Source organism: Equus asinus, chromosome 16 (assembly GCF_041296235.1).
Source record: "Equus asinus isolate D_3611 breed Donkey chromosome 16, EquAss-T2T_v2, whole genome shotgun sequence".
NCBI lineage: Eukaryota > Metazoa > Chordata > Mammalia > Perissodactyla > Equidae > Equus > Equus asinus.
The window spans coordinates 50,332,628-50,360,095 of record NC_091805.1 but is presented as its reverse complement, the minus strand read 5'-3'; the positions used below and the strand labels follow the sequence as shown (position 1 = coordinate 50,360,095).

The window sequence follows — 27,468 nt, the reverse complement described above, 5'->3', positions numbered from 1 at the left end:
CCCATTGCTTCAACTCTTCTAACGGAAGTTTATCCTCTTAGATGCAAAACTGATATGGGCAGATCCTTAAAAAGAGATGCTGGCAAATAGAGAAACTGATGATAAACAGGGAGATGATGCAAGCACAAGGGCTGACTCCAGAAATAAATCATATCTTCACGTAGTGTTTACAGAAATTCCGTTTTGAATAATTTCCATTGAAATTATTTTACCTACCACAGGAATGTTACTCCCTCCCTCAGGGATTTGACCAAACAGAAAGAGAAGCAGAATGGAGGGAAAGCAGTCATTTAGATTTATATATAATACATTAGCTGAGACCTAAGTAATAACCTTCAACTAATCAGAATATTTTATGCAGTCTGCTTTTTACTGGAAAGAACAAACCACAAGAAAGGAAGCATGTATCAGAGATTTTAAAAATGCTTTCAGGGCTTATTTTAGGCTTTAAAATTTTTTTCCCTAATTCCCTGCACTACCTTTAAAATGTCCCACCGCACACTTCCCTCCTTCCCCTCACACGTGTTCATTTGTTCATTTAATCAATCAACCAATAGTTACTGGGCCTTCTTCTGATATACTCTGCTAAGTTGGAGATGAAAACATGGCCTTCCCTTCTGGTTTAATGCCTGGTTAGAAAGTTATCCTAAAAAGATTTAGATTTTTATCACATTTTTTACAGTTAATTTCTAGTTCTGTAAACGGATAGTAGTTCTGTACTGAATATTTCCAGATCCACTGCCTGCCACTTTGCATCCTGTTCTTGTTTCAGGTGAAGGCGGAAGAATTGACCTTTATGGACCAGAGAAATCATGTTCCTTTACCCTGAGGTTCAGTGAATGGGAGGAACCAAAAGATCAGAAGATCAGATAGTGGGAGGAGAGAAAGGCAGGGTTAATCCCTCGCTCCTCCCAGCCCCCCATGACCCTCTCCCCACATACATCCATCCTCACACCTGCCAAGCTGTGAGTGGACAGTGACTATATTCCTCTCCTCAAGACCACGTAACCCACTTGGTAACCACCTCCTGGAATTCTCTCTTGGGTTAGCAGCTATCATATAAATCACTGTGACTGCCAATTACAAAACAATGAGTCTATTTCTGAGAAATCACAAAAAGCAATACAGTTGGGAATTAAGGGAACTGCTACCTAAAGTAGCTAGAGAGAATGAGAACAGGTCAAGATACTCTTCCTACTCACCGTCTGAGGAGAGGTCTGTGGAAAGCCACTTCATGTTCAGTTGGGTGAGAAAAGTTTCACAGTCTCTGTCTTTCATAAACCTAAGCCTACCATGGCAGGCAGACAAGGAGGCCCAGTTTTATTTGGTTGAGAGTAGCTGCTGCCTGGAGCATGGTTTTGAGAAAAATTTTGAGGCCTATTCTCAGTATCTGTGTCTCAGTATCTGCCATAGATATGGGGTCAAGGGATATGCTCTGAAATGTGGATCCTAATTGTAATGCCTATCTCTGTGTCTCTAAATGAATCTAATTTGGAACAAAACAGGAACTGGTTCCCAGAACCACAAGAGTTACAATGCATGTCATCTAGGCCTTCTATTTTTTACTCATTTTGCAGATAAGAAAAAAGAGGCACATCAAGGTTAAATGGATCACTGAGGTCAGTAATGGAGCTAGCATGCAGATTTTCTCCGAGTTCATGCTCAGTTCTACTTATTAAGGACAAAAACTGAAGAAAAAACATAGCTGATTGCAACTGTCGGTGGGTTTTGGAAAGTCCAATGGAATCTGACTGGTTGAGGTGGGATTTGACCGAGATAGTGAGGTTAACACCTTCACTGTTTTCAGAAAGATCAAGGTATCTTTTGATGTTATTTTTAGAAAGACCAAGATCTAAGCATTATGTCTGACTCTGAGTAGCCACAGCTAGGATCCTTGCATCACACCAGATAGACAAGATGTGGGAAGAGGTCTAATGTAGTTTCATTACACAGAAAAAATTAAAAAATGCCCATCTAGAAGTTGCTCCAAAGAAAAGCTTTTTGGAGACCTTGCTATAGTTCTTTTTGTAAAGCATAAACTCAGAAGGGGAAGCCTGTTCACCCAGTTATGAAGTAGCTGAGAGCAAAGGATTTAAAAATAGAATGAGTATGCAGATAATATATAGATCTCTTTAGGGATGTACCATCTGGAAAAGATACAGCATACAGAGACAACAAAGTAAAATGCTCTTTCAAAACTTTAATTTGCTAATTTCTAAGCTACATTTCCTCCCTGGAACATATGTCCTAAGACAGGGTGAACAGTGGGGATGGTGTACATTGAAAATAATCTCTGGCATTTCTCCAAAATTATTCTCTCCATTCTAGATCCATACTTAATTAAGGGAGCAATTCTCTGTCATCTTTGAAGAATTGTACCCTAATGTTGAAACAGCAGTTTGAAGAAGAGTATGGAGAGAAAACATTAAATATGAACAGGCATTCCAGGGCCTGCAACATCCCCATATAATCAGTCCTCCTCCTGGTACTGCACACTAAGGACCCTGCAAGTAAGGGAGTCAGTTCTCTGAAGATCAATACATGCAAATTATTCACTTATGTCTGCTCTGAGTCTCCCCACCCTCCCCACTTTCTCCCCACCCTCCCCACTTTCTCCCCACCCCAATCAAAATATCTTCATTGTCGTGAGGTAGGGAAGAGAGTCCTTAAGGTAAAAAGTTGAATATGGAAAAAACTATGGCCTTGGCCTTTAGTTTTAAGGAAATAGTACTCTGAGAAAAATTCTAGTTTGCTCTCCACATCACCCAGTCTCTCCCTTAATTTGCTAGATGGCATCTTCCAGGAAAAACGTGACAGTAATGCCTTCCTCAAAGCCCCTGAGTAGCTTTCCCAAAGACCAGCTAAGCCTCCTGATGATTATCCTCATACAAGAAGATGCTATAATTTACACCTTTCCAAAAACTATGAGGGAAAGACAGCATCTTTTAACTATGGGGTTAGGGGTGGAGAGATGAGAGCATTAACCCTCTGCAAATCAGCCATTTAGTTGCTCTGACTTTGAAACATGACACAAGGATGTGCCTTTAGGTGAAAGCTTTCCCTGCTTGGACCAGCCCTAGGCTTAGCCAGTTCAGCTTTACAGCAGTGTCACTTAGAGCACTCGTCTGGAGATTCAAGTTCTTTCTATTCCTGCTCTTGTTCACTGTGTGATTTTTGTCAAGGTACTTAATATCTTTGGACCAGTTTCATCACCTATAAAATGAGGGGTAGAACTAGAATTAAGCCAAAGGTGAAAAACAAAAATCTCCATATCGTTCTTATACTTCCCCACATAATTTAATGACTCTTGGAAGTTTCCTCACTCAAGAGTAGACTCTGTCTCACTTTGGTTTAGGTCCATATAACGAGTCCAGTATAAGAGGCATGGCCAGAGAACTGCAGTTGTACCCCACATTCTGAAGAGAAAGGTTTGCCTTCATTGTAGAATCTCTTCCTCTATATTTGAAAAACATATTCAATATAAATGAAAGGTCAGAGGTGAAAGGATTGTGCTTTAAGTAAGTTTTGAACATAGATGCCATCTATTCTTTGCATTCTGCAAAATTCTTCTTTAAGTGAATAAATGTGTAGGGTAACTCTCCATTACCTTGATCAGCATCTAATACCAACCTGACACTTAGAATTAAATTAGAGAAACAAAATTGGATACTTTCAGACTTGAAGGCTGATTATACTACTAGAGCTAAGAGTGGATTTAAACTCTTTCCTTATCCCATTTAAATCTAACTAGATATAAACTCTCCATTACTGAGGAACAGAGGTGTGTCTGCAGAGGTGGAGGTTTCCCTTGATGTTCCTGGACAAGGAAACCTAATCCTTTCTTCTGACACACATGGTTGCAATAGAAAGTGCTCCCCAACTGCCCGTCTGGTTTTAATCTATTGTTTCAAGCAAGACAGGATTTTCAGGGAATGTTAAGGAAAGAGCAAAATTACCAGAACTTACTATAAAAGTGTTGATGAGAAATCAAATTTTAAACAAGTGTTCAAAATTGTAAGCATGAGCATATGCAGATACACAGTGCATGCTGTACATATATGACTATAAAAGGTTTTAAGTATTATCTAAAGTCTGCTTTCAATACAATATTTATATCTCATTTTACTAAAGCTTTTTGGCTTACCAAATAATAGCAATGGTAAAATATTGCCAGTAAATACAGTGGTGCTTCATTTAAACAATACTGTGGGAAAACGAACTATTCCATAAGTGAATTTTCCATGTAACCAAAGTAACCTGCCTTATACAAACTTTTAAAATGTTAACCATTTTGCATCAAGACATTTCAAAAGTTTATTACACAACTTTCCTTTAAAAGATACACTGAATAACATCTTTTCCTCAAGATTCAGGATTAACATTTAAAATATGCTGAGCATACTGCACTTCTCAGAAGAGCAGAAGATGGTGAGCTTTTTCATGATGCTTTCCCCAACACCAAAAGGTTTCAAAATGCCATTGTAAAAAAGTACAAAAGCAGACAAAACTAGCTTATTTTTAACAAGTCTAGTGTCTTTTCTGCTGTCAGCTGTCCCTTCTGGTTGTTAAAAGCGTATCAACCTCTGACAATTAGTTATGTACTTTGTCAAAATAAAGTTTAGATTCAAAAGATGTGCCTACTCTGTGCAAGGCACTATACTAGGTGTGAGGGGAAATGTAAGAAATACAAAACATAGTCCTTGTCCAAGGAGCAACCTTGCTGGCTGAGTGACACTCAAGAGTCACCAACTTACCGCTGTGGTGGGCAACACAAGTTATTACTTCTAAGTCTGAAAATAATTTACTTAAAAAAATACAGATATTGAAATGATTACACTTATGTTCTGATATACCTTCTTCAATGAGAGTATGTCTTGGAAATATTTCCCATGAAAATATTACTAGTCATGTGAGTCTTGGTAGATAAAAGGCTAAAATTACTGCTTGAAGAAATAAAGTGGGCAGGCCCTTCGACAGCTTTCTGCTAAAACCCACATCTTATCGCTAGGCTTCAGCTTACAATCTGGATCACTGAGGATGTCAGAAGTCTAATCTTGCTAATTCCTAGGGTTATAGAATCTAATAACATATCTGTAAAAAACTGTATTTTAATGCTTTGCTGTATATATGAGTACAAAACATTTAGGCATTTATGAAACTGCATGTTTACAAGAGATTCGGTATATCTTTATAAAGATCAATCATCACTTCCACTGGCAAGGTCTCCTTCCTGGGTTTCAGTAATACCACATTGTTTGGGTTTTTAAATATCTTTTGGGTACTCCTTTTAATTTCCATCATCTGACCACTTTTATTCCACAAACTCTACCTGGTGGTCTCAAAGATTTCCTTGGTCTCAATTACCGTCTGTTTTGTAGTTCAGACCTCTCTCCTGAGTCCCAGACCTATCTAACTGGTGTCACATTTGGAAGTACTACAAGCACCTCAAATTTGACAGAGACAAAACCAAACTGATCGGTTTTGTTGAAGAATGAGATTTGATTTCCTTAGTTGCTTATTTTTTTTCCTTCATCCCTATAATTCCTTCCCTGTTTATTTCTGTATTACACCAGTTATGCTTGAACTCTAGCTGTACTTTGTACCACTCATGAGATTTTAACGTATCGTTTTAATTTATAAATTTCATCGTAACCTCTTAGATTTCAGTTCCTGTAAGAGTATGGGCATCTTTATTGCATTTATCTCCTACCCTTCGCTATGGTAATGTGGTAATTTTCAGTATTTGTTCAATGGATAAATACAACAAAACACATTTACAGAATTCTGACGAATCTCTTCCAACTACATTTTTACTGATATATTCTAATCTGTCAGGGAGCTTTTTTGGGGTGCACTAACAGAAGCAGGAATACTGTGTTCACTGTTCTCACAATTTAACCCAAAACAAAAAATTTCTTCTTTCACGTATCACCATCTTCTGAAGACTTCAGGTTGAAGCACCACAATCCTAACCACCCTTCCTCCCCAATCTCTGTTTGCTTCTGTAACACCTCAAACCTGAATCATTTATCCGCTACCCCATTAGACTTCTACACTTCTTGAAGGCAGGATAGTCCCTCTTTGTATCTTCAGTACCTAGCAGATGGTAGGTTTCAACAAACGTTTGCAGATCGAAAGAACGAATGTGGCCACATAGGTCTCAAAAGACCACTTACTGCCCTCTAAGAGGACTGGGGAGACCCCATTCCTAGAGAAACTTCTTAAAAACTGCCGCAGGATGGCTAGGATCCAAAAGGCAACTTACTTGACTTTCTTCCAGTCTAAAACGCTGCTACTAATATCCCCGAAGGAGATGCTCCCTCCAGGAAGCCTGAGGAAAGACTGGGTCGCCAGAGGAAATTCTAAAGCCAAGTCCCACCCGGTTCCCAACCCCACCTGCTCCGCAAACACCAGACTCCCTCTGGCAGCAGCAAAGCGGACAGCCCCAAAGGCATGGGCGCATGCGCAGCAAGAAAAAGCGGTACGAATCTGGGACTGGCTCTCTAAGCCGATGTCACTCAAGCCAAGACGGCTCCGCCCTTCTCAAGATGGCGCTGCACTCAACACGGAAGGCGCGTGGGTGCTGGAACTTCATCCGGGCACTTCATAAAGGACCCGACCCTGCTCCCGCTCCCCAGGTAACCAGAGTTGGCCTTTCTCTTGCCAGTTTCCCATCCCGTTAGGTCCTTCTCGTCCCCCTTCCCTCCTTCCATTTGCTTCCTTCTTCCCGTTTCCTCTGGACAGTACCAGGGGCCTCTCCTGTAAGGTCGACTTGCCTAAGACTGCCCTCCTACTCGGAGCGTGGCGACGTTCAAGGATGCGTGATGACGTAACGCGCCCCTGATGGGAGGAGCGCGCTGCTCCCGGCCCGCTTGGCCTTTCTCTTTCTCCCTGGTTTCGCAGCAGAACAGGTGTTTGCCCGGCAACACGGGAAGCCCAACGAGTGAGCTTATCGCAGCCCAGAGGGCGGTCTTTCCCTGACTGCCCACCTTCTCATTGTTCCGTTACTGTTTTACCCTCCTTTCCCTAACAGCAAGACACGGGGCCAGCGGCGAAGTTAGAGAAGACGGCTTGTTAGGAATTGGGCGGTTTAAGTCGATGCAGCCTCTTGACTCCTTTCCCGGGCACTGTGGGCCTTGAGCAAGTGTCAGTATATCTTCCGCTCTGGTTCCCCCTCATGCCCCAGTGTAGACCCGTGTGTAGCAGGTCTATGAAGGAATTACAACAAGCTGCCGAAATGCGTCGTCCTGCCCTGTGCTTGGAAGCACTGCTGTTAGCATTACTCTGTCGTGCTGAGAGCATGGGCACGGCCTTCAACCTGTCCCGTCAATATTTGCAATTTTACCCTCATGGCAAAAGAAAAAAAAAAATATATATATATATGTATATATTTTATAAATATATACATATATATATATACGAGTGTTTGTGTGTGTATGTGTACCTGTTCACTCATGCAGACATTTACTGAACGTCTTCCTAGTGCAATCTCAGTGCCAGATACTTTGCCATACATCTCTAGGGAGATATCTTCTGGGAACTAGGGAGAAACTTGAGATTCTGTGATTATTAGGTGATTTCCTGGCATCCTTGCATGTTCATTGTCATAATGGGTAAGTGTGAGGATTTTGTATGGTAACTGGTGTATTGGAAAGAGCGCTAGACTGGAAGTTAGGAAACCAGAGGTCAAGAGATTTGTCTGCCACTTGCTAGCTGTGTGACATGACGAGACACTTAATCTCCCCGGGGTTTTATTTTTTTAGCAAAATGGGTGGAGGAAGTGTTGGACTGATTGACGCATTAATGTTCCTTCGAGCTTTGAAAAATCTTTGGCTCCATGATTATGAAGCCAAAGTAAAGCAATGAGATTAATTATGAAAACCAAGATTTAAGTTCAACTTGTTTTTCTAATCATCTCATAAATTCTGTCCTTAAGTTTTCTTCATTGATATGGGCCTCACAAGATTCTTGTAAGGATAAAGGATATATCAGAAAGTCCTTTGTAAAAACAGCTGTTTAAATGCTATTTTAAATTTCAAGCAGTAATGTTAGGTAAGAATTAATTCAAAATTACATAAATCCATCAAATGTTCCTCTCTTTGAAGTTTGAGGGTTTGATTCTGCCGAACTAGAATTGGTTGATTACTACATTTATAACTAATAGTGTCACATTAAAACCTTTGGTACCAGAGTAACTAAGCCTTAGACCCAAACTTCCTCTCATTCCGAGCTCAAGAGTTGAGGATGTCGTGAGAAATAGAGAATCAAAGAGAAAAAGAAAACAAAGCCCCGTAACGATTGCCCAGGGAAGTTTAGGACACTAAATCATTATAAATGCTAAAGAAAAATTTCTTAAACCTCTACTGTTGTTTCAGTGGCATTTATGAATATGGTTATCTTAAAGTTAATCAACTGTTAATCTAGCGTGTTTCAAGATGTAGAATTTCCAGAACAGATTAGCGTTCCCAAACGTTTAATTTGGCTTTAAGTAGAATAAGAATTAAACGTAAGTGAAAGCAATTTTGTGTGTGTGTGTGTGAAGGAGATTAGCCCTGAGCTAACATTTGTACCAGTCTTCCTCTATTTTATCTGAGATGTCACCTCAGTGTGGCTTGACAAGTGGTGATAGGTCTGTGCCTGGGATCTGAACCTGCAAACCCCAGGCTGCCAAAGTGAAGCACGTGAACTTAACCGCTATGCCACTGGGGCTGGCCCCTGAAAGCATTTTTTTTTAAGTATGTTTGCATATAATTTTCAGTCATTAAACATGATAGCTTGAAAGACTAATGCAGTCTTTTGAAAGACCAATTGAGAGAAGATAAAAAATTGCATTCATAATGTAATTACAACATTATGTTTGTAAATAAATATTTATATAAATATATGCACAAGAAAAAAAAGACTGGAAGGAAATGACCGTTCTTAACTTTTTTTGTTTTGCTTTGGTTTCTCTGAATAGTACATTAAAAGTGATTTAAATTTTCTTCTTTAAGCTTTCCATATTTTTTACATGTTCTAAATTGAAGATATATCACTTTTAGGCCCAGAATAAAGTTTTAAAGCATCACTCTCCATATAAATGCATAGTCATTAATATCATTTGTGATATTTTAGGTCTCTGAGAGAAATATGTGTCCCAGAGTGTGGTTCTTAAAATGGCCTTAGAAAAGGACTACTAAAAATTTATGGCTACTTTTCCTGTATGTATCTTCTTTTTCTCTTGAAGAGCTTCCTTTGAAGTCAAAGAGATTTTGTGAACACGTGCAGAAATATGTGAAGGAAGAATTGGATTCTTAAACCATATGTGTTAGACATTTTTATGGTATCTCATAACCTTTGTAGAAAACAAAAATTACTTCACGAGAGTATAGTATAATAGAAAGAAATGTATATTTATCATATGGATGATTCTATCAAAAACTAAGAAATAGCCAAGTTGCTGGTTATTTGTTTTAGCTGCTCAATTACTCCCTGAAGTGAGAAGCAAAAGTGGATGAGCCATGGCAGTGCTTTGTTGGGAACTGTGACTGCTGGAGTATTGTGATTCGTAGGTTGTTTTAGTGTTTTCTTAAAAAGCAAAATCTTGGGTAATAAGCTTGACATTGCGGACTTTTTGTTATCTCAAAGGCAAGCGTTCGCCCCTCAAGGCTAGATGCAGACTTGTTTAAAATAAAAATGGAAAACAGGAATAACGGTGTATCAAGCCATACTCATTCCAAGATGTCCACAATTTATATGAAAGTGGTTTATTTTGCCAGGTGTTGCTTGAACAAAAACTATCTGACGAGTCTGACAAGATGAGAGTAGTCACAGAGTCAGAGGAATGAAGATCTGACGTGTTATGTTTAAATGCTGATGGCATTAGGTAAATTTAAGTCTGTCATCATTGGCCAAACACAGAATCCATACTTCTTTAAGCACTAACTTATGATTGTATTTTGCAAAGAGTGAAATACTGATGGTTAGTAGGTTTTTGCAAGAATATTTGTAATTATTCAGTTGAAGTATAAAATGTCCACGTTTTATCACAGTTGAACACCGCAGTTTATCATTAGCTGTCCCAACCTGGGTTTGACCAGTCTTAGCATACTATTCCTACTGTTAAAGGCCACTAAGTCTAGCCATTAAATGAAGAAATCATGCCTTCAAAACAATAGGCAATGTATTAAATTTTTAATCTTGTATATAGTTCTCACAACAAGGCTTTTTAAAAAATTGCTCTCTTTTTCAAATTTTTTATTTAAAAATAATCTTAGATGTACAAAGTTGCAAAATTAGTGCAGAGTATTCCTGTATATCCTTCACCAAGCTGCTTCTTACATAACACAATGATCAAAGCCAAGAAATTAACTTGGTGCAATACTAGCTACAGACCTATTTCAAATTTTACCAGTTTTTCCACTAGTCTCTTCCTGGTCCAGGATCAAATCCAGGATGCCATATTGCATTTAGTTGTGTCTCCTCCCATCTATGGTGCTTCCTTAGTCTTTCATGGCCTTGGCACTTTTGAAGAGAATTAGTCAATTATTTTGTAGAATGTCTCCCAATTTGGATTTGTCTGATGTTTTCTCATGATTAAAGTGAGGTTACGGATTTTGGCGAGAATACCATAGAAGAGATATTGTTCATAACAAGGCTTTAAGGCAAGTGTGTTAGCACCTTATTTTAAATCATGAAGAAATAGACTAGTTAAGTAACTCGCCTAATGTCACGAAGGTAATTAATTGTGGGATTAGGATGGTAAAATATGGGGTTTCATTTCCATATTTTGCAATTAGTATTTGTTATTTTAGATTTCTGTGATCTTTCTTTTTTTGTATTGTGGTAACATTGGTTTATAACATATAAATTTCAGGTTTACATCATTGTATTTCGATTCTTGTGTAGATTACATCGTGTTCACCACCCAAAGACTAATTACAGTCCATTACCACACACATGTGCCTAATCACCCCTTGCCCTTTCTTCCCTTCCCCTCTAGTAACCACCAATCCAATCTCTCTCTATGTGATTGTTTGTTGTTGTTTTTATCTTCTATTTATGAGTGAGATCATACGGTATTTGACTTTCTCCCTCTGACTTACTTCACGTAGCATAATACCCTCAAGGTCCATCCATGTTGTCACAAATGACCAGATTTCATCGTTTCTTATGGCTGAGTAGTATTCTATTGTGTATGTATACCATATCTTCTTTATCCATTTGTCCCCTGGTGGGCACTTAGTTTGCTTCCACGTCTTGGCTATTGTGAATAATGCTGCAATGAACATAGGAATGCATGTGTCTTTAGGTATTCATGTTTTCTTGTTCTTTGGATAAATACTCAGCTGTAGAATAGCTGGATTATATGGTATTTCTATTCTTAATTTTTTGAGAAATCTCCATACTGTTTTCCATAGTGGCTGCACCAGTTTGCACACCTACCAACAGTGTATGAAGGTTCCCTTCTCTCCACATCCTCCCCAACACTGTTGTTTCTTGTCTTGTTAATTTTAGCCATTCTGACGGGAGTGAGGTGATATCTCACTGTAGTTTTGATTGCATTTCCCTGATAGTTAATGATGTTGAACATCCTTTCATGTGCCTGTTGGCCATCTGTATATCTTCTTTAGAGAAATGTCTGTTCAGATCTTTTGCCCATTTTTTAATTGGGTGTTATTTTTTTGTTGAGATGTATGAGTTCTCTCTGTATTTTGGATATTAACCCGTTATCAGATACATGGTTTGCAAATATCTTCTCCCAATTGTTGCATTGTCTTTTTGTTTTTTTGATGGTTTCCTTTGCTGTGCAAAAGCTTTTTAGTTTGATGTAGTCCCATTTGTGTATTTTTTCTGTTGTTTCCCTTGCCCAGTCAGACATGGTACTTGCAAATATGCTGCTAAGACCAATGTCAAAGAGCATATTGCCTATGTTTTCTTCTAGAAGTTTCATGGTTTCAGGTCTTTAATCCATTTTGAGTTAGTTTTTGTGTATGGTGTAAGATAATGGTCTACTTTCATTCTTTTGCATGTGGCTGTCCAGTTTTCCCAACACCTTTTACTGAATAGACTTTCTTTTTTCCATTGTATGTTCTTGGCCCCCTTGTCGAAAATTTGCTGTCCATAGACAGTTTATTTCTGATCTCTTAATTCTGTTCTGTTGACCTGTGTGTCTCTTTTTGTGTCAGTACCATGCTGTTTTGGTTACTATAGCTTTATAGTACATTTTGAAATCAGAGATTGTGATACCTCCAGCTTTGTTCTTTTTTCTCAGGGTTCCTTTGGCTGTTCAGGGTCTTTTGTTCTATATAAATTTTAGGATTCTTTTTTTTTTCTTCAGGAAGATTAGCCCTAAGCTAACATCCACTGCCAATCCTCCCCGCTTTGCTGAGGAAGATTGGGCCTGAGATAACATCTGTGCCCATCTTCCTCTACTTTATATGTGGGATACCTGCCACAGCATGGGTTGATAAGTGGTGCCTAGGTCCACGCCTGGGATCTGAACCAGTGAACCCCAGGCTGCTGAAGCAGAGTGCGCGAACCCAACCACTACACCACAAGGCCGGCCCCTAAATTTTAGGATTCCTTGTTCTATTTCTGTGAAAAGTGTTGTTGGAACTTTGTTAGGGCTTGCACTGAATCTGTAGATGGGAAGTATGGACATTTTAACTATGTTAATTCTTGCAATCCAAGAGCCCGAAATATCTTTCCATTTCTTTGTGTCTTCCTCAGTTTCTTTCAACAATGCTTTATAGTTTTCAGTGTACAGATCTTTCACCTCTTTGGTTAAGTTTATTCCTAGGTGTTTTAGTCTTTTTGTTGCAATTATAAATAGGATTGCATTCTTTTTTTTTTTTTTTTTTTTGAAAGATTGGCACCTGAGCTAACAACTGTTGCCAATCTTCTTCTTCTTTTTTTTTTTATTCTTCTCCTCAAAGCCCCCCAGTACATAGTTGTATATTCTAGTCGTGAGTGCCCCTGGTTATGCTATGTGGGATGCCACCTCAGCATGGCCTAATGAGTGGTGCCATGTCCGCACCCGGGATCTGAACCGGAGAAACCCTGAGCCGCCGAGGTGGAATGCATGAACCCAACCACTCAGCCACGGGGCCGGCCCCCACAGGCCTGGCCCCGGGATTGTATTCTTAATTTCTCTTTCTGCTACTTCATTGTTAGTATATAGAAACGCAACTGATTTTTGTACGTCAATTTTGTATCCTGCAACTTTACCATATTCATTTAGTATTTCTAAAAGAGTTTTGGTGGAGTCCTTAGGGCTTTCTACATATAAAATCGCGTCATCTGCAAATAGTGATATTTTCACTTCTTCCTTTCCAATTTGGATCCCTTTTATTACTTTTTCTTGCCTGATTGCTCTGGCTAGGACTTCCAATACTATGTTAAATAAGAGTGGTGAAAGTGGGCATCCTTGTCTGCTTCCTGTTCTTAGAGGGATAACTTTCAGTTTTTCTCCATTGAGAATGATATTTGCTGTGGGTTTGTCATGTATGGCCTTTATTATGTTGAGATACTTTCCTCCCATATTCATTTTATTCAGAATTTTTATTATAAATGGATGCTGTGTCTTGTCAGATGCTTCCTCTGCATCTACTGAGATGATCATGTGATTTTTATTCTTCATTTTGTTAATGTGGTGTATACGCTGATTGATTTGTGGATGTTGAGCCATCCCTGTGTCCCTGGAATAAATCCCACTTGATCATGGTGTATGATCTTTTTAATGTATTGTCGTATTCAATTTGCTAGTATTTTGTTTAGGATTTTTGCATCACTGTTCGTCAGTGATATAGGCCTATAATTTTCGTTTTTTGTGTCATCCTTGTCTGGTTTTGGTATCAGGGTAATTTTGGCTTCATAGGATGAGTTAGGAAGCTTCTCCTCCTCTTCAACTTTTTGGAAGAGTTTGAGAAGGATGGGTATTACGTCTTCTTTGAATGTTTGGTAGAATTCACCAGGGGAGCCATCTGGTCCTGGACTTTTATTTTGGGGGAAGTTTTTGGTTACTATTTCGATCTCCTTACTGGTGATTGGTCTGTTCAAATTCTCTACTTCTTCTTGATTCAGTTTTGAAAGGTTGTATGATTCTAAGAATTTATCCATTTCTTCTAGATTATCCAATTTGTTGGCGTATAGCTTTTCATCGTATTGTCTTATAATCTTTTGTATTTCTGAGGTGTCCATTGTAATTGCTCCTCTTTCATTTTTGATTTTATTTATTTGAGCCTTCTCTCTTTTTTTTTCTTGGTGAGTCTAGCTAAAGGTTTGTTAATTTTGTTTATCTTTTCAAAGAACGAGCTCTTGGTCTCATTGATTTTTTTTTTCTATTGTGTTTTTAGTCTCTATTTCATTTATTTCTGCTCTGATTTTTATTATTTCCTTCCTTCTGCTGATTTTGGGCTTTGTTTGTTCTTCTTTTTCCATTTCCTTTAGGTGCACTGTTAGATTGTTTATTTGAGATTTTTCTTGTTTGTTGAGGTAGGCCTATATTGCTGTAAACTTCCCTCTTAGAACTGCTTTTGTTGTATTGGGTTTCTGTGATCTTAATGACCTTAAAAAGGGTAGTGTTCTCAGTGACTTTTCCCTTAGCTTTTGTCTGCCAGGTATTGTCCATCCAACATGCAGCCTGAGCTCATCAGCATGGAGAGCTATCAGGAGCTACTATAGCCATCTTGGAATTTTGCTAGATGATAACTGCCACTTTGATCAGGCTACTTCATCTCTCTCTGCTTTTCCTAAATGGTAAAGAAGTGTTGTGTGGATCCACCCTCAAGCCCCTTTTAAGCTCAATTAGTCTATGAATCCATTTGTTTAAAATGCTGTTTAGGTTGGTTATCCTTGTGAACTGATTTAGCTTATTAGAAATAATATTGTAATTTTTAAAAATATCTTTGAGTAGCTAATGAAAATTACTGGTGGTAACTGCTGAAAATATGGAGGAGAAAGAGTAGATAAATGTTGAGGATTTATGCTAGCAACTATTATGGCAGCCACAGCCAGGAAATGCTGACCCCAGATCCTTTCTCAGCATATCTGTTGCATGGCTGCAGCTTACAGAACTGTCTGCAGAGGCTTACACAAATGTATATATTTAAGCCTATATACATATGTATCCCTGTTTTTCAGGAAAAGAACTACCATTTAGCTAGTGCCTGCTGTGCGCTAAGGTGTTGTGCTATGTGCTATACATACTTTATCTTATTTATTTCTCAACAATCCTGTAAATATTATTCTACCCAGTTTATAAAGGAGGAAACTAAGGCTCTGAGAGCTTAGGTAACTTTCCCAAAGTCTTCAAGCTAGTAAATGGCGGTGCCAGGATTCAAACTCAGCCTTGCCTGTGCTTTTCCCACTTGACCAATAGTAGTCTCTTATCAAATAAAATCTTATATGAATCCCTGTTAGATGAAACAGACAAAAGGAGAGCTTTTCTGAATTAAGGAGTAAAAGAGTAGCTAAAGCTCTGCTTGCTTGACCCCCTTCCCCCGCGCACCACTTTCCCTCCACACACAACCAGGGACCCCCACGATGGTGCCACACAGTCCTGGATTTCTTAAGATGAAGTTTGAAAAATACTTCAGCTTCCTTAAATATCCAAATGAGTTTGTTGGCTTAGATCACGTACAATGGATGATTTTTAAGGAGCTCCCCTGTAAATGAATAGTTTGGGAATATTTACTTTGATGTGTATGTATTTTATCAATAAAATGCAATGTTTTTTCTATTTATGTTAAGCAACATGAGTACTTGAGATACTAGCAGTCAAATTTTCTTTCCTTCCTTCCTTCCTTCCTCCCAAACACAGCTTGCTTCTGCATAATATGCTGGTCTTTGTGCACAAAGATGATACTATGGGTTCACTCTCAGTCACTATTATAACTCACCTGGCCTCTCGCCTCCTCACAAAGAACCACTTACTAGTTCTGCTCTTGATTCTATTCTATCATCACCACTCAGTGTTCAGGAATTTCTCTTCTAGAGGCTGCCGCATGAGGCCTAAGGCTTCTTCCTGAAATTCCACAGGAGACATTTACTCATTTAGAGTAGAAGCTTCTCTGCCTGTGAGACACTAAATGCAGAAAGAGAATTTATAGGCACAGAGGTGATGCATTGACTCCAGCTTGACTTAATTTAACTCTACTCAGGCATTTACAGTTTTCTCTCTATATCATTTCTTAGCAATACCCTATCTTTTATTCCCAGTTGGAGGTTAATACGTTTTCTTAACTTCCCTGCTTACTGAGTAAAGCAAGGTCATATCTAGGTCTTTGTTCCACCCCATCATCTGAGTTCTATTGATCCTCTAATCATTTATCAAAGTTCATCTACAGTTCTTTTTTTCTTGGCACACAGTCTTCCTTGCATCTGTTGAACCTACTTCTGGTTGGCTAAGGAACTTCCTTTCTGACTACCTCTTTCTCTCCTAAAAAGCGGAGCCGAGCCACCCCGATTTCTAACCCTTGAGGATTCTCACAACTTCTGCTTCTCGAGCCCTTGCTGTCTAGCCTGGGATGCTAACCATCATGCAGGGATGTAATTTTCTCCTTCGCATTCTGGTCCTGATTATCTGGCTGTGACTCATTATAGTGCCAGGCAACTAATTCTACTGTGGATGCAGCCCTGAATGACTTTGGTTATGTTGATTCTTATCAGGTTCTTAGGATGATAGTTGTAGACTTTTCATCAAGGTATTTGAAAGCATAGAATAAAATAACAGATCTCACCTAATAAAACATTACCAAATGGAATCTATTACTTTCATTAATAAGAATATCCTATTCTAATATAGCACTTTGTAGTTTCCAATATGCCTCATGTATTCTCATTTAATCTTGAGTACAACATACAAAGTTTCACTATTTAGCCATATAAAATTTTACTGACTGATTAAATTTTCATTGTTTTTACATTTTTTTTTCCAGTTTTGTAGTGATGAGAAATCTAAATAAGTAAATAACAGTATTCCTTAAAGTTTTAGTTCAGTGGATATTATCTTCTTATTTGTACTAAAATTGGTTTAATGTTTAATTTATTTTGGGGCCCACTGTGATCATTTCAGTTGTTATTAAACATGGTGATGACCGGGGACAGGTGGTACTAGTACATATTATTGGATGCTTACCATGTACCAAGCATGGTTTTAACCACTTGACATGTCTTAGCTCATTTAATTGTCACAACCCAATGAAGTCAGTGCTAATATTAGCCCCATTTTATAGATGAAGATACTGAGAGGTTAAATAACTCACCCAAAGTCACCTAGCTAGCAAGTGTTATTGCCAAGATGTAAACTCAGGTAGCCTGACTCCAAACTGTGCACTAACTGTAATAAAATGATGCTGAATTCTGAAACAAATTACCCATGTTAATATGCTGATAACTGCCTTGCAACTTTTAAATCAGTTCCATAAAAGCCACTTATATATCATTGCCATGGTGACATGCAGAGTGGAAATTATAAATCATCCTTTGTTGTTGCTGTTCCTACAGTCTTGTTTGGGTCAATGAATTATGAGATAGGAGCAAAGCTGTCTTGTAAATTTATCTCCATGTCTCTATTTGGCTACTGCCACTAGGATTACCCTGTGTAAAATAAAGGCTTTTAACACATGAGTCCCAAGGTGCATGTAGGAAGTTCTGTTTATACACAGTCTATAGCTGAAAGGTCAACCTGTGCACAGCCCTGCAGGCAGAGGGGAGGTGGTGAGTGCTGAAGCTGATGGATGACCAGGGGACCACTATCTAGGGTCTAGTTGGGATTTATGGCTAGAATACTTTATTCAAGAAGTAGCAGAGGTGCAAAGTGGGAAGATGGGAGAGATGAAAGTAATTGGTATTAAGGGCCATTTCTGCAAGGGATAAGTAAGAATTTTACTCTAAAGGATTCTCATTCCAAGGACTTCTTCAAGGGTTCTATAATTCATTAATTAAAGAATTATAGAATTAAAGTAAATTATTACCAATTAGTACATTAATTAGGATGGTATTGAGGCTTTAAGATTAGCAATGTTGAACAAAGTCTACTTTATGTACCAAGCAAAGGGTTCCTCATGAACTTTTCCTTGTACTCCCTATGAACAGAGACTTTGCATGAAACATTCTGCTTTATATTCATTCACCCCCACTCTTTACTCTCTGTGTTACTTTGGACCCCTTTTGGGAAGCAGGAGAATATAACGGTGAAGGGAAATGGAGCTGTTTACTCAAATCCCTGATTTGGATTCCTGTTCTCCCAGGGGGAGAATGGTCTAAGCAGCCAGTTCATAAATTTGCTGGAAGAGAGAAGAGGTCTCTTGGGCTGGGGGTACAGGATGAAGGTAGAGTCCCAAGGGGGCTGTTAAGGACTAGACTATGTAGAGCCCCTGCCAGTTTTGGGGAGAGAGCCAGGTTAGCCCTCCGTGGGTACTAGTTAACTGGCCATCTTGGTTGTGAAGGAAAACCGCTCTCTGCAGGCAACTTCGGCTTCTCCAATGACTGGCAACTTCCCAGCCACCCCCATGCCACCAAGCTGTGAAACTCAGTAACCCAGAGAAGCAAGTGTCTAGAGGATAAACAGCCACATGAACATTATACTTGTCATCTTAAGGTTGACTGCTCTTCACTAAGAGGAAGTGTGGCAAAGCAGAAGGTGTGTGACTATTTGGATCAGTCAGGCCTGGCTCTACCACATACTAATTATGTGATGCCAGGCAAGTTATTTGGCCTCATTAAACCTCAGTTTTCTCATTTGCAAAGTATTAATAGTAACATTCACAATGTAGGAATTTTATGTGGATTCAGGATCCTGCCATATATATGAAGTCCCTTGGCTAGCGCACAGCACCTATGGGTCCTCTATGCTTAATGATGATTATTTCAATGGTGTATATTTTTACCCAGCAACCTTTCTCTCCTCTACCCTTTTCAATCTTAATAATCCCTGGATTTCCCCTGTCTCCGCACTATCCTTCCTCTCCTTCCCCACAAAAAATCAGTCTGACTAGATGAATCTCCCAGAAGCAGCACTCTTAATTGTGTTGTTCCCTTGCTCGGAAACCTTTGGGGGCTTCTCGTAAAGTTTAGACTCCTTATAGTCCCACATTCAAGACCTTCCACAGTCCAGATCCAAAACACTCCCTAGGCCATTCCTGTCTTACATGGATCCTTGCCTGGAGTTTGTAGAATTTCCAAGTTTGCTCAGAGCTATTCCCTTTTACTCCTTTGTTAAATCTACTGTCTCTTCTCAGAAAGGCCTTTCTTACCATTCTTGTCTGTATTTCACCATTCTTTAAAAAGGAAATAAAAAACAAACAGCAGCAACCACAAAACCCATATATAGGTTCCAGAAAACTGTACTCTGAAGCTGGAAATGATTGCTTCCATTTGAAATTTTATAGGACTTTGTACCTTTCTTATAGAAATGAACACATCCCTATATTTTGTCTTTGTTTGTAGGCATTTTCTTTAGGACAGATGGAGAGCATGCTCTTTTTTATTTAGATCTTTTGTGAACACTCCAGCAGGAGACAGTTTATAAGAAATGCCTTGATTCACAGGTATAGCCATAGGCTGCCACTCAGCAGGCAGACCTCACCAGGAGTATGTTCCTGGAGGCCACCCCCGATTGTGAAAGATGGGGCAGGAAGGATTCTTCCTGTTGAGGCTTGGCTATGATAACTGTAAGTGTGAGAAAATGAGTTATTACTTCAAGCTCTGGCGTAATAATTCCTGTAACAGAAAGAGCTCAATAAGTATTTATTGAGTGAATGAATTCAGTGAAAAATAAAACCAATGAGACAAGACATAAGAAAGTGTGTACTGTTGGTATTTACATATTGTTGAATTTAAATCATACATTTTTGTGTATATTTTTATGTATTTAGTTACAGAAGATGTTCAATGTTTGCTGCACTTAATAAGTGATCTTCTTACTGCCCTAAGTATCCAGATGTTTATAAGTGATTGGGAGATGATACTGATTTTATTTCGGTGATTTTCCAAGTAGGCTATTAATTTCCAACTTGTCGCTATAACTGACTTTTATTGCCACTCTAGCCCGAATTTTATTTTTCACAGGTGTAGCTAATTATACCAGGGGTTTCTACCTCTGTATATTATACTAAAGTTTGTTACCTCTTTATATAGAAAAGTGTAGACATAGTCAGGATGAAGATGAAAAGATTTTATTTTGAGGATAGTTTTGCCTCAAGAGATCGTCTGGTTCATAAATGTGCTGTATTATCTATACAACTCACGTTGTGTTTTTTGCTATTGTAATCAAGAGTATGCTTGCTTCAACTCATGAAGGAAATAAAAAGCTCATTTATTCTATCAACATTGCCATCTTTCTTAATTGACCATTTTAAGTCCCTTTAAAGCAACAAGTTAAACCATGCCTAGCACCGTTGCTATACAGATTTTGGTATGTTCTGCATAGGTGTAGAAAAGAGCCTCAAGTCTCACCACACTGTTACCTTATGCAGACAGTAAGGCCATTTGTAAGCTTCCAGTCTGATGCTGGTGCATTTTTCTTTGCACCATGATAGAAGTGGAGTAGTGTGATTTAAGCAGAATTTATATCTACATTACAAAGAACTTATCTTTTCTTCTTTTAAAGTGGGTAGTGGCATTTTAGTAGTTGATAAGGAAAGTTTTATTGTTATACTTGCTTACCAATTTATCATTTACATGTTTAATTTTATTTTTTTAAAGATTTTATTTCCTTTTTCTCCCCAAAACCCCCCAGTACATAGTTGCATATTTTTAGTTATGGATCCTTCTGGTTGTAGCATGTGGGACTCCACCACAGCATGGCCTGAGGAGCGGTGCCATCTCTGCACAGAGGACCCAAACCGGTGAAACCCTGGGCCGCCCAAGCAGAGCGCACAAACCTAACCACTCGGCCACGGGGCCAGCCCATCATTTACGTGTTTAATAAAACCTGAAATCAACCTAGCATAATCATAGAACTATCACAGAATGTCATCTCTGTTAGAAGAAGTTTGATTGCCATGTCTTCCTGATAAGTCATTGACTATAGTGGCCAGACATCTTGTTAAATCAAGGACCAGTTGTACCCATAAATCTTTAAAATGTCTTGGAAATTCCATCATTTCAGCATCCACATGACATCTCCCACATTGTTTTTTATATTCTAAAATGTAACAGAAATTCTTTAGCAGACCATGTGTCCTTAATTTTGATTGGGAATATATTAACATATCTATGACTCAAATAGAGACACAGCTTATCCTCTCGTCTTATTTTTCTGTCTAAAGAGCAGACTTTTTGGTCAAGCTTCCATGATACCTGTCTTCTTGAAAGTGAAATGCCCGCCTTTACACTAACCATGTGGAGATAGGGTCATCCAGCTTCCATTTGGAGCACATGTTAGAAGGGATGGGGAGAGAGAGGAGTGGCCCTTCAAAAAGGAGTAACAAAGCCACGATCACTGGTGGGATTACTGTCAGCTGAAAAGCACTTTAATTTGTGTTTAATATAGAGAGATCATCAAAAAAAGCATGTAAAGTGGGAAAAAATAATTCTTAAAAATCAGGGGTTTTTAACCCTCTGTAGGCTCCAACTCTGAGAGAGAGAGACCAGAGTTGAAGAATCCAAAAAAGGAGATAGAGATGGGAGAAGATTCATTAGAGTGTGCATCTAAGGATTCCAAAGGGGTGGAGAATTTCAAAGAAGAAATGAAGAGCAAGATAGTGGTATAGTGTGATCAAGACTAAAAATTATCCATTAGAGTTTACGGTTGATATGTCACTAATAATATTAGCAACAACAGCTTTAGAGGAGTTATTGGTGCAGAAGATTAGTTATAGTGAGACGAAAGGTAAGGAAGTAAGGATTGCTTTTTGAGGAGCTGAATGAAAAGGAGGTGTCAGAGAGGATGAAAGGAGCTATAATTTTGCCTGCCCAAGCAAATTTCTTGGAGGTAGCGTCTTTTAGAATGGAAGAGACTTGAGCATGATTATAGGAGCCAGTAAAGATGGAGAGGCTGAAGATACAGGAAAGAGATGGAAAGAAATGCAAGAAATGCAATCCAATACAAATGACAACACTAGGAGCAATAGATCAACTCTGAGACTGGTATAGATGCCTGTGGGTCTAGATGAGTGTGCTGGGAATGTGATGGGAAATTCAGGAACTCCAAAACCTGGTGGGTATAATTTTCTCAGGGGGCTTAAGTCCCGAGGAGATGGGATAGGTTAGTGGTTTAGTGTATGGCCTCTAAAGCCAGACTTCCTGGGTTCAAATCCAAATTCTTCCGCTTGGTAACTGGATGTCCATGGGCAAGTTACTGAACTCCTCTGTAACTCATTTTCTTCATCTGTAAGATGAGTTAAAAGTTAAAAGCTTGAACTCTGTAGCCAATCTGCCAGGGTTTGCAGTTAGTAAGCTCTGCCACTAACGAGCACTGTGTGCATGGCAAGTCACTTAACTTTTCTGTGCCTTAATTTCTTCATGTGTAAAATAGAGACAATAATAGTATCTGCCTCAGGGGATTACTGTGAGCTTTGAATGAGTTAATATTTATAAGTGTCTAGAAGAGTGCCAGGCTCATTATAAGCACCATATAAGTTTAAAAAAAAAAGGGTTCAATAAGCAGTGTTGAGAGTTGAGACCCTAACTGAGATTAGAAACTATAACTTAGATTTATGGGTAGATTCTAGGTTGTTTTAAAATTTTTCACCAGGAGTGCTCAGCTACTGAGGTGTATGAGTGAAGAATGAGCTCTCTAGCCTGGATTCACGATTGGAGTTTTTGTGTGGCTGTTGGGACATAATGGCAAGGGGAGTTGGGGTTGCTAATGAGAGCATGGTCCAAGTGATGGACCTTGGGTCAGGCTGGGTAGGGAAGAAGAGAAGACAGATAGGGACTGCTGCAGGAAAAATGCAAAAATCAGAGGTTCTGATTTCTAAATGAGATTGGAGAGCAGGTATAGTGGGAATAAAAGCATGAAAGATTTGAAAGGTGGAAGGTTGCAGATTGAATAGAATATTGACATTTATGATTTCAACAACAGAGGAATTCTGGGTGATGACAAGGTCCAGGGTGTGACCATTGGCATAGGTGGTTGAGGTTGAAGAGATCAAACAGATGTATTGAATGCTAGAGTATTGGATGGGTAATCTACCTAATAAATGAACTATCTTGGATAATGGAAATTAAGATGGAGAGCCAGCTTTATAAGCCTTTAATCAATTTAGGAGAGTATTCAAGAGGTAGGAAGAATACAACAAAGTGCTGAGTGAGCGTGAACATCTGCTCTTCTCCCATTTGTGTCTTGTAAGACATTTTGGACCGTTTGTACCTAGCGTCTCCTGAACTATTAAAAAATTCTGTTCAGTGAAGTATTATTTGGATATGTCACCTGGTGAACTCTGTCCTCATCTCTAATTCATGGGAGTAATAAAATCATGAATATTTTACATGTATTGATGTATTCAACAAATACTGAGTATTTACTATATGCTAGGTGTTAGAGATAGACCAATGAAGAACACACACAAAAATCTTACATTCCAGAGGGAGAGACAAATAATAAAGTTATTAAAATATATAGTATGTTAGATGATAATAAATGATATGGCAAAAAAAATCAAGCAGGGACTGGAGGTGGTGACTGCCATGGGATATTGCAATTTTAAATTGGGTGGTCAGTGAAGGCCTCCAAGAAGGTGACATTTGAGGAGAGACCTGAAGGTCGTGAGAACACGGTCAAGGTGAATATCTAGAGGAAGAGGGTGCCAGGCAGAGGAAACAGGTGTGGAAAGGCCATAGGTAGAGGCTAACCTGCCATCGATGAAAACCAGCAAAGAGGCCAAGAAGAAGACTGAGAATTTTCTTTATTTAACAAATACTATATAGTACTTACTTTGTGTTAGGTGCTTTTCTAAATACTTTGAAAATTTTAACTCATTTAATTTTCATAACAACCCAGTGCTATATAAACCAGTGCTATTATTAGACCCATTTTACAGATGAGCGTCTGTAAAACAGATGTTAAGTAACTTGGCACACGAGCGACAAAATGCACATAGCTAAAAACGGGAGGGAGCCAGGGAGCTAATCTTGGGTTGGTTATGCGTTATGCTGCCCATTGTAGTAGTAGGATGTGAAGTCAGAGGGCTAATAGGAGAGTGAAAGTGGGGAAGTCAATTGTGTAGAACCTTCAAAACAATTATAAAGACTTTGTCTTTTACACAGATTGAGTTGGAAAGCCATTGGAAGGCTTTTCTTGGAGGCATGACATGATCTGACATATGTTTTAAAGGCTCCCTCTGGCTGTTGTGTTAAAAATAGAATACAGGAGCAAGGATAGAAGCAAGAAGACCAGTTAGGAGGCTAGTACAAGATCTGAGCAAGAGATGATAGTGGCATGGTAGAGGATATGTAGTCAAGATGGTGCCATGAGACATGGAGATTCTAGTTATTATTTTGAAGGGTGTAGAGCCAACAAGTTGTTTTTTTTTTTACTGACTACATGTAAGATGAAAGAAAGAAAAGAGTCAATATTGATTCTCAGGTTTTTGGTCAGAGCAACTGGGAGAATGAATTTGCCACTTACTGAGCTGGTAAATACTGCAGAAGGAAAAAGACTTTGGGGGGAAGATTGAATTGAGTTTTAGACATGTGGAGTTTAGATGCCTAGTGAACATCTAAGTAGAGATGTCAGGTAGGCAGTTAGACATACGAAACCAAAGCTAAAGAGAGGTGTAGATAGTGATATAAATTTGTGAGTCTTCAGTATACACTGTCCTTAAAGCTATGAGATTAGGTGTGATCATCTAAGCAGTGTTTTTAGAAAGAGAAAAGAAGAGGTCCAAGTACCGAACCTGTGAGCATTCCAACATTAAGAGATTAAGATGAGGGGCCAGTCTGGTGGCATAGTGGTTAAGTTCCTGTGCCCTGCCTTGGTGGCCTGAGGTTTATGGGTTCGGATCCCAGGTGCAAGATCCTACACACCATTCTTCAAGCCATGCTGTGGTGGCATCCCACATACAAAAATAGAGGAAGATTGGCACAGATGTTAGCTCAGGGCCAATCTTCCTCACCAAAAAAAAAAAAAAAAAATCGATATATATATATATATATACATATATGTATGTATTACTTTTTAAAAAAAGAGATTAGGATGATGTGAAGAACTAGCTAAGATAGTAGTAGCCAGATAGGTAGAAGGAAAAGTAGAAAAAGGTGACATCCTGGAAGCCAAGTGAGGAAAATGTTTCATAGATCAGTTCACCTGCATCTGTGTACATGCACACACACACACACACAAGTACATGCACATGCACACACATACACCCTGCATATCATATACGAAGATAGAATGATCAGGAGTACCAGTTACTTTTCTTCACTGTTTACCATATTCTCTACTCACAGGCAAACTTAATTGGGAAGCTAAATGATTAAATAAGGTGGCTTGATGGGTATGGAATCCGAGCAAGGGGAGTTCACTGGATTACCTCATTGGCTGTAATCAAGCTATAATAACCCAAAGCTCCGTCTCCATTATGGGATGTACGCGCTCCTTGGGCAATATCTTCCTGGCCTCTGTCACAGCGCCATTGCCCTTGGACAGCTCTTTAAACACATGGCCAAGGTTTTCCCAATACAGCTGTTTTTTTCTAAGCTTCCACTCCTCCAGGGGGCATATTCTTTCTTTAGATATATTAATGTACCTCATCGTGTTTCTATTAAGTCTTGTCCTCAGTATTCTTATACTTTTTTGAGGGATCACTATTTCCCTTGATTAAAATGTGGACCTTTTACCTAGAAAAATATGTACATAAACTCTCAAAACTTTGTGTCAAATTTCAGGAGTCCTGAACCCAAGGTGAGAACTACTTTAAGTTGACCTATCTCTGTTGACTAACTCACAGAAGGTAGATTTATTCCCTTCTTTCAAATACTGAGCCCTCCTCTTCGTTGTTGCCTCCTCTACCACTCACTAATTACCAAGCTGGTGTTACAGTCTGCACCATAGGACTTCTGTGTGAAATTGTTTCATAATGAGGTATTTCTGGTGCTTCAGAAAGTAAAACCTCTCATCGGACAAGTGAGGTGGACCTTCATACCATATTCCTTCCGTAAAAATGGCTTTATAGTGAAGTTCTAGTGGATGCTTATACAATAACTCAAATGTGTAAGGCTCATGCTAGCCAATTCTGAAATTCAGCCTTTAGTGGGGGTGTGAGAATCTTACTAGAAGATAATGCTGCTTAAACATTTAGGAATATATCCATTTTATTAAAGTTTTGGAGGAAATAGAGGAAGATTGAAAATATTTGATTGAAGGGTGAAAAAAAGCTGTCTAGAATATTAAAAGCAACACCCATCTGAACTTCACAGAAAGTGTCACGAGAGTGTCAATGATTAGAACTGATCAGATATTTGGCTGTCCTTTTCAACCAGACAATGGATTTGAACCAGATTACCACATCCATGGTTTAGTTTTGAAGAGAAAGGAAAAAAAGCCAATTATTTGTCTCTTTGTTCAAAGGCCTTTTTTGTATTGTAGATCCCTGAAAAGCTAGTCGAAAAGCCAGCCTTTCACATCCATTAAGGTTAGCCCTGAAACTGTTGAATTTGATCTCTTCCATTTGCCATCTGGATACAGTAGAGAAAAAGCTATTCTGCATTGGGTTGCTGGACACCATCCAGAAAATAATATGTCAGGGGCATCAAAGGCTTGAGGCACTTGGTCCAGTCTGTCTAATGATCACAGGCAGGGTCTGCTCTCCAGTTTTGTAGTATGTTTTATTTTTGCAATGACAATATATATCCCAGTAAAATAGATCACAAGGATTACTGCCAACTTGTCAAAGCTAGGATTCTTCCATCATAGACTTCAAAAAAGGACCAGATTTTAATTGGGCAAAGCTTGATTTCCAAAACTGAGAAAGCTTCGCCTCGTCCCAATCTATCCTCTTTCTTATGGAGAGCGCTTAATGCAAGGAGGATTTTAATTTATACATCGTTTCATCCCACATCCAAATGCCAAATTTAAAGTCTCCTTAAAATTGACCTCATTTAAGGTTGTACTCCTTATCCTCTGTATAAGTGGGCCCAGTATCTGGCCAGCTAATGACCAAGCTGGCAGCTTTCCAGAAATCTGACAACCACATCTCATTATTCACACCAACTGGAGCCAATTGTGGCTGGATTTTTTTCTTTTTATTCTGTTATTTTAAAATGTAGATAGGAAGCAACAGCAAGCAATGGCATGTCATTTGGTCTCCTCTGGGATCAGGGAGGAGTCTTGCATAATGGGACCTGTAATATCAGGGAGCATATGGCTGTGTTTTAAGGTCGCTGGAGGCCATCTAACTCTAAGCTCTGATAAAGCAAGCTTTGGTTTGGGTCTTTGCAGGACATACTTAGGGATGAATTTATAGCTTCTGCAGTAGTTTGTAGGGCAATTGCTATTTTAGGGATGGGATGACAGAGAGAGTTGCCAGACCCTAACCATGG

At 38.9% G+C, this 27,468-nt stretch overlaps 1 protein-coding gene and 1 long non-coding RNA gene across 6 annotated transcripts in view; one reads left to right on the top strand and one right to left on the bottom strand.

Moving 5' to 3' along the window:
- LOC123277556 (uncharacterized) overlaps positions 1 to 6,447 on the bottom strand; it is a 131,051-nt gene extending 124,604 nt beyond the window's left edge. For all 5 annotated transcript variants that reach the window (XR_011494942.1, XR_011494939.1, XR_011494940.1 and 2 more), the window contains exon 1: positions 6,266 to 6,447. This is a non-coding gene — a long non-coding RNA (uncharacterized lncRNA). The remainder of the gene's footprint in view (positions 1 to 6,265) is intronic.
- Positions 6,448 to 6,487: 40 nt separating this feature from the next.
- The window catches only part of WARS2 (tryptophanyl tRNA synthetase 2, mitochondrial), an 88,547-nt gene continuing 67,566 nt past the window's right edge, over positions 6,488 to 27,468 (top strand). The window contains exon 1 of the mRNA XM_014847600.3: positions 6,488 to 6,638. Within this exon, the coding sequence (XP_014703086.1) occupies positions 6,549 to 6,638 (90 nt within the window). The 5' untranslated portion in view covers positions 6,488 to 6,548. The remainder of the gene's footprint in view (positions 6,639 to 27,468) is intronic.